At 38.8% G+C, this 8,128-nt stretch overlaps 1 protein-coding gene across 1 annotated transcript in view; it reads left to right on the plus strand.

The window, feature by feature from the left end:
• The window catches only part of si:dkey-28b4.8 (sarcoplasmic/endoplasmic reticulum calcium ATPase 2), a 29,042-nt gene extending 21,156 nt beyond the window's left edge, over window positions 1-7,886 (plus strand). Inside the window, exons 20-25 of the mRNA XM_047578818.1 lie at window positions 378-580; window positions 725-810; window positions 1,960-2,093; window positions 2,212-2,329; window positions 4,242-4,376; window positions 4,468-7,886. Coding sequence (XP_047434774.1) covers window positions 378-580; window positions 725-810; window positions 1,960-2,093; window positions 2,212-2,329; window positions 4,242-4,376; window positions 4,468-4,650 — 859 coding nt within the window. The 3' untranslated portion in view covers window positions 4,651-7,886. The remainder of the gene's footprint in view (window positions 1-377; window positions 581-724; window positions 811-1,959; window positions 2,094-2,211; window positions 2,330-4,241; window positions 4,377-4,467) is intronic.
• The last annotated feature ends 242 nt before the right edge of the window (window positions 7,887-8,128 follow it).

The raw sequence follows: 8,128 nt of genomic DNA on the forward strand, positions 1-8,128 counted from the left end.
TGTGGTTGTGTTGGAGGAGGAAGTTCGGGGTTAAGAGGTGGTCTTCCACTTTCTGCTACTTTTTAGACTTAAACTTTACAAATAAAGTCAGTTAGACAGTGAAGAAATCTGGAAAAAATAAATAATTTCCAGTGTTTTAGTGCTTGTTTGTATAATGATTCCAGTGGTTTTATTACAGTAGGATGTGAATTAGAGCATCTTATCAGACAGTACGTGATATGAGAAATGACCATTGAGAAGAACTTTATCTTTGCTGCTTCATTCAGTTGAGAAAACTTCACCGAAACGTCCAAAAACCTTGAAGAAACTCAACATTTATTGTAAAGAAATTCACACACGTTGTCTCTTTTTCCCTCCCCTCTTCCATCCGTCCTCAGTATTTTCCTTACAGCTGCACTGGGAATGCCCGAGGCGCTGATCCCGGTCCAGCTGCTGTGGGTCAACCTGGTCACTGATGGTTTCCCAGCTACCGCTTTGGGCTTCAACCCCCCCGACCTGGACATCATGTCTCGGCCTCCGCGTTCCCCCAAAGAGCCACTGATCTCCAGCTGGTTGTTCTTTCGCTACCTTATCATCGGATGTGAGTCACGAGCTAACGTCACACAGTCATAATTAGGATAATTAGCATTAAAAGCCACTGACTCTATCTCTCCAGCAAACCATTTAGTTTGTACCAGTGACCTGAAAGGAAAGAGTGAAACCTAAACGTCGTATTTTTCTGCAGGTTATGTGGGAGCAGCCACTGTAGGAGCTGCTGCCTGGTGGTTTATGGCGGCTCACAATGGACCAAAGCTTTCCTTCTATCAACTGGTAAATCTCTTTGTTTCTAGTATATACAAAGACACGTAAACTATTATGTACCCATCAGAATATTCAGAAATTCTTTGTTTTCTGTTGATTTTCACACAAATCATGAAAGTAGACAAAAAGAACCCAGTCAAACAAATGAAACAGAAATGTGTATTTGTTTATTTGGGAAAATGAGCCAATATTACATATTATCAGTGAGGTGAACCTCTAGGATTAAATCAGAGTCCATGTGTCCAGATGTGTTTCCATCAATGTGATGAGGTTTAGTTCCTATAAGTCAGAGATTTGTCTCAGTCTGCTCTCCACAACACATGTTTGTGTTGAAGTGTGTGATGACAACAGATCAAAGGAGCTTTGTGAAGAGCTGTTAAGAGTGTGCATCACCACACTTCAATCACAAAGAGCTTTGTGAGACCAGATATAAAGAGTTCCTGCAGGAGGAGGAGAGTGGTCCACCAACAAACATCACTCCATCATAGTGGGAGAGGAACCAGAGGAACCCAGGGGAACTTCTAAGCAGCTAAAGGCCTCTCTCACATTGGCTGATGTTCATGTTGATGAATCCACTCAACAACCAAAGACACTGCTCTCTGTCCACAAAGAACATCTGGGACAATGTTTAGTGGACAGATGAGACCAGAGTAGAATAGTTTTGGTTTAAATGTTTGGAGATGAACCAACATCTGCATTCCAGCATCAGAACCTCATCCCTCCATGAACATGGGGGCGCTAATGTCCTGGTTTGGGCCTTTTCTGCTGCATCTGCTCATCATTGATGGACCAATGAACTGTGAATTCTACCAGTGAACTCTAAAAGAAAATGTCAGGACATGAGTCCATGAGCTGAATGTGAAGAGAAACTGGGTCATGGAGGAAGACAAGGAGCCCAAGAACACCAGTGGTTCTCCAGAAGAACCAGATGAATGTTTAGGAACAAGTCAAAGTCCTGACCTTCATCCAGTAGAAATGTTGTAGCATCAGCTGATGAGAGGAAACCACCAACATCTCACATCTTAACTGGTTCTGTTCTGAGGGATGCTCTTGGTCGATGTATTAATTAATAGTAATGATTTATTATGATAAATGACGGAGTAACTCGCTGAATAACTACTCAAATAACTGTCAATTGTGTATTTCTCTCCACCACAGTCCCATTATTTGCAGTGCAGTGAAGGCCATGCTGAGTTTGCCGGTGTTCAGTGTTCGGTCTTTGAGTCTCCGTATCCGATGACGATGGCCTTGTCGGTGCTGGTCACCATAGAGATGTGCAACGCCCTGAACAGGTAAGAACAAAACGCTGTTGCCGATGTTCCAGACTTATCAAGCATGTGATTTGGTTCATCCTCCAGTAGGTGGTTGGTGTTGTATTGGAGCTAATATTCATTTTCTTGTGTTTTCCAGTCTTTCAGAGAATCAGTCGCTGCTAAAAATGCCTCCCTGGTCGAATCCCTGGCTGGTGGGATCCATCTGTTTGTCAATGGCGCTACACTTCCTCATTCTGTATGTGGACCCACTGCCGGTAAGAACACACACATGCGTTATATGTGCCTTTTTTCATTAAACTGTATTTATACCAGGAACATCGTTTCTGTATTGGACAAGCAAATTAACAAAAACAACAGATTACTGACGTATTCAGTGAAGATGAAGAAAACTTTCAAACTTTCATCACCAAATGTGTAGAAAATCTGCCTTAAGAGACAAATTAGAATGGAAACTTTGTAAAATTAAATCTGTTGATTCAGAGCTCAGATAAACTCCCTAGCGTAGATGCTATTGGCTATTATGGGTTCTCCATTGTCGAATGTCCCTTAACGTTATGTCTAAGTGGGTGTAAGCAACATTTTAAGGACAAATAACAGAGATGTATTTACAATAAGCACCACAACCAACCAACCAACCAACCAAAAAAACAAATGCCCAAACCCAAATTTGTCTTGATTTGAAAGATCTGATGTCCTGTATCCTCTCATTAAAAATTTTGCTGCAAGAATGGTTCTACACAACAAATCTTGGCAACGGGATGAGCTGAGATGAGCTGATTGGATTTAAAACATATGAAAAACATTGGGGAAATGCAACAAATCTCTGGAGACAAAGACGAGAATATTTTTAGGTAAAATAGCTTTTGAATTGATATTGATGCGAATCGTAACAAGCCACTAAATCATAGTCTATACAAACTCATTAATTAGCTTCCCTCATAATTAAGGCTTCATTAGAGTAGCACACGTCAGTGGGAGTCATCTCTACTTGTACCTCATCAGTCTGTCTCACTCCCAAACACTAGGCGGCGCTGTGTCTTTGAATCTTTGAATCACTGAATCTTTTGCTGAAATTTCGCCAAACACAAGTCGTACAAATGTCTGTGTCTCCTCAGTTATCCATTCTTTATTGATTCAAAACAATTACAAAAATCAGAGATTGAGAAGCAGCCGGAAATACTAAAGAGGAAAAACACTACTACCAAGTGGATCAATCAGAGCTCTTGAGGTCTGTGTTGCTAACGTTAATGTCGTAGCCTCTCCATAAACTTAATGCAGAAGCATAAACTGCAGGTTAATTCCACATGTCACAACTTTCATGTGCAGAATAATGTTTGTTCCACAACTTCAATATAATCACTCTTCAAAGTTTCAACACTTTAACCATTCACTACTTGGTATGTACAACTCTATGCAATAATCATCTGTGCAATTCCATTTTTTTTTTTTTGTATATATGCCAATACTTTTTGAATCTCTTATTTATTGTTTCTGTTCTTACTCTTTACTCTTGTTATTTTTCTTTGTATGCTGTTGTAGCTATAATTTACCCATTGCGGGATAAAATAAAAGTTATTCCAATTCTAATTCTAAGTGGTGCAGAGGCACCTGAGTTAACGCAGAGCTTCGTAGCTGGCATCCACCTCCCCAGAAATTTGACTAAGAGTTGTGATTGGTCCATTTGGTAGTAGCATGTTTTCCCTTTAGTATTTCCGGCTGCTTGATTGTTGATTGATTGTTTTGGATCAATAAAGAATCGGTGACCGAGGCGGTTTTGTACGATCCATTGTTGAAAATGAAGCAGGAAGTAGAAACTAAAGTTAAGCCAAGGACACTGTACAGAGTAAGACAGTTGAAATACATAACACAAAAGCACTAAAAGCGGGAATAGGACGGCACAATAAAAGATTTAGTCAGGGTGGGAAATAGTCAGTGTGTCAAAGTTACGGATATTGGGTGGAAGGGAAGTTCAGAGTCTCTGGACTCATGGTGGCCAAGAAAGGAATGGGGGGGGGAGTCTTTCAAACATGGTGGGACAAGGCTGTGGAGGGCTTTGAATGTTAGGGGGAGGATTTTATAGATGATACAGAATGATTTATTAGTTAGACTATTGGTGTGAAGAAGATAAACCCAGGAGAACAACGTCCCGCTTGCTTGTGTCCTCAGATGATATTTCAGATTCGTCCTCTGTCGTGGAGTCAGTGGGTGGTGGTGCTGAAGATGTCCTTTCCGGTCATCTTGATGGACGAGGCTCTAAAGTTTCTGGCCCGCAACTACATCGAGCCAGGAAGCCAGATGCAGGTGAGAAGATCTCCGTGGTTCCACTAAAGTCCATCTGGTTGTCTCCCCTAATCCTTGATGTTGAAACCCTTTTTATTTATCTATTCAAAAGACACTAGAAGAAGAAGAGGAGATGCAGAGCGCAAGAGCCAGTTTGGGGTTGGTTGGCGTGGCGGCGACGAGGCTACGTCAGACGTTGAGGGGCGTGTCCTGGTCGTTCGTTTTGATTTCTGCGCCACTCGTGATCTGGATCTTCAGCCTGGACTCCGACATCACCAACATCTTCTGGGAGTGATGGGTGAAGTAAGGGGGAGTGCTGCTGCATGTAGACGTACTGAAACACAGTGAAAGAAGGGAATCAACTAGAGTTTCGGGAGGTGGGATAGGAAAGGACGCTAGCGTGCTATATTTAATTAGCTTGTTTAAGACGAAACAGGCAGATAAAGAGCCAGTTGCCATCGTGTGCTTTGAAAAAGGCTTTTCATGTGTGTTGTTAGCATTTAGACCTGGACCCAAAGATACACAGGGCCGAATACAGTTCAGTTTGAAGACCTAGATCTATTTCTCAGGACTGGGTTGCACCGGCTACTTTTGCGTGTCGTCCTTTCCTTTCTGCTTTTTCGGAAACATCCATCGAATCACTTTTGCGAGATGAAACCGTTCCAAGCTTTCCTGACAATCTTGTGTAAATGTGGGTGAAACTTTACTTGAATACAGAATACAGGAGTATGTGTGTTTCAGAGTTTGCAGTATTTATATAGTTTAGAGGGACAGGGTAATATCTGACTATGCTAATCTATGCTAACCATTGGTGATTTGTGTGATGTTTTGAGATACACGTCCCGGTTTACTTCTTAATGGACTTGTTGGGTTGGATATATGTGCACATCCCATTTATTTATTTTTGCTTTTGTGTCAAAACAGCTCAAATATTAGCAATGTTTCATCAGTAATAGTTCTTTTTGGCACTTTCTTATTATTTTAGTAAATGTAAGTTGAATATTTAGTAACATAACGATTAGTTTTGTTGAAAAATACATTTTAGTTTCAAGAATATCTCCATCACAAGTCTTAAGTTTAATTTTTGGAAGAGGTAGACCTAACATAGACTACAAAACAAAGAAGTTACACTTATCCTCCTGAGATCTGACCTTTTGTTTCGTATGCATTTTTAATTTGTCCAAGGTATTTGGGATTAGTAGGACTTAAGAAGAAGAAAAAATGAGAACCAATGAAATTCCAATGTCCTCAAACAAGTACTTGCTAATCAGTCATGAGGACGACAGGTCTAAATGAAGCAGAAGGAGAAACTGCTACAAACCTAAAACATATGACGATGCTGGGTCTCAGGAGGTTAAAAGATTTTTATTAATAATGTATTTTTATTTTTTTGTTTGCCTTTTTTTTCTTGCTTATCATCTTCCGACCCCTTTTGAGACCAGTTGACAGTGTCTAACAGGACATTTATGGTAACAAAATACGACTGATTCCACTACAGGAGGCAACGTACACACAGTTCAACCTCCGGCCATTTTATTTAGCCTGGACACTGTCAAATTCTTCCATTGTGCACATTATGGAATCTATAAAAATACTAATATTTCCTCTTAATGGCTTTTTGGGGAAACAAGTCAAATATTAGCAATGTTTCATGTCGCACTTTGTTGTAAAGTACTAAATAATGAGCGGTCACCACGTGGTGGGTAGTCGATGGAGAATCACGTGGTTGGACTCAAAAGGAAATGAAAACAAAATCACTTGCTTTTCAAAATACTGAGACAATCCAAGCGGAAAGAGAAGCTCCTCTAGTTTCTAATGGAACAGAGGGGATTGTGGGTACAGTTTCGTTCTGTTGTTGAACTAAAATATTCTAAAACAGCGATGGTTGTTTTTATTTAAAACCTGATATTTTAGTAAAAAAAAACACCACATACCTTATTGTACGACTTCCTTACAGCAATTAATCCCAATTAAACAGGTTTGTTCAGAGTCAATCAGGATTATATTCTGTAATGAATTACATCATAGTTGCGTTTACAATAAGCATTAAAATAACGTGGATAGACTCCTGTGTGTACGTGTACTGGGTCAGATTTCTGAACTAAATGTGGTTCTTTGTGTTAGGGGCTTTTCATATGCTGTATGTGTGTTGCCCTTATTGCTCTGTACTCTGCGATGCAATTATTTTGTCGCTGTCTTTATGTTATTTTCCTCTTCTCCTCCACGGAAGCTGCCGCTGTGCCAGTGTACTGTTAAATATACGACCAAAGCTTTAGTGGCGTTTTCATATATAGGATAATAGTATCGTACAGCAAAAAGAGTGAGCTTTAACTGTGGTAACCAGTGCCCTGTTCCTTTACTCGCATTAATATATACATGTATGTACACACAGAACGATCAGGCATAACATTATGACCACTAGCTGGGTGGTCCATGTCTAAGTAACGTCCACATGAATGAGTTTCCCAGCACAACATTAAATTGTTTGAAGATGGTTTAAATGTTGTTTACTTCTCCTGTCAGTGGTCATAATGTTGTGGCTGATCATTGTGTATTTATATGTAGAGTGTCTGTGCTAGGTGTCTTTTGCGCCCTTCAATATTTTTCTTATACTGGTGTATTTGTTTATTCGGGAAATTGCGCCAAAATGACATATTGGCGAGTTGTAACAGTGAGTGAAGCTCTAGGATCCAAGTTAAATTCAAGATTAGAAATTAGATTCAGTCTGTTCAGGAAAAACATCTCAAAGAGTTTAAAAGCCACAAATAAGTGGCTAAGAGCTCACGGACTTACACACTGGACACAACTCACTGATGTGAACAAATGATTGATTTTCTTCAGTAAACAAACACACAAGTATAATATTTCTGTTTCATTTGTTCTATTTGTCTATTTTCAGGAAAATTCGCTGTTTTAAGTCATTTTTATGCAGAAATGTAAAAAAAACTTTCTATTGTAAAATTGTCCTGTTACTGTGTTGTTTGATTGATTTGTTTATTATTATTTTAGTCTTTATTCAAAAATCACAGCTCATAAAAGTATCACTTTTGTCTCGAAACATTAACTTTATTCTTCTAAAATCCCTAAAAGTCTCAAGAGTTGATGATACACTCTTTGATACCATTTTATTATAGTTAAATTATGTTCTTTTTAAATAGCATGTCATTTTTTTCTTTTTTTTTTATAAATAGTGTCATAGAATAAGTTTTGCACCAGAAACACATGTAGATGCTCTCCTTCGTCATGCGCCTACATTTTACTTCTATTTATTTCTTTGTCCTGCGGGGATTTATTACTTTTAAAATAAAAGAGCACCAAGTTTGCTTTAAATTTTTGTTATTTTTATTATTCTTCCTCGACTGACTCGCCTGTTTTGGAGAAAAGGTTGAAGGTTGCGTTTGTAGCACTTAAACTCAGTTTTGGGATTCTTTTTTTTTTCACTGTGGTTTGTGTTTATTCTGCTGGTTACGGTTGTGTTTTCTTTGGAAATTATGCTACTGGATGAAAACAATAAAATGGTTCTGAACTCAAGTGTGTTGTCCTTGTTTGACACATTTACAAAAAACAATTTCGCTTTCTGGTCGTTTCTGAGCAAGGAAATAAAACACCAAGGTTTTAATTTTCTAAAAATGTGTTAAATTAATAATATAATAATTGCACAGTTTGACTTCACCAAATATTGTGATCACTGATGTTTGAATTCCTCATGCTTTGACAGTGACAGTCCTATAGGACCGAGATTATATTATATAAAAAAATATTAATTCTGACTT

Source organism: Mugil cephalus, chromosome 2 (genome assembly GCF_022458985.1).
Source record: "Mugil cephalus isolate CIBA_MC_2020 chromosome 2, CIBA_Mcephalus_1.1, whole genome shotgun sequence".
Lineage (NCBI taxonomy): Eukaryota > Metazoa > Chordata > Actinopteri > Mugiliformes > Mugilidae > Mugil > Mugil cephalus.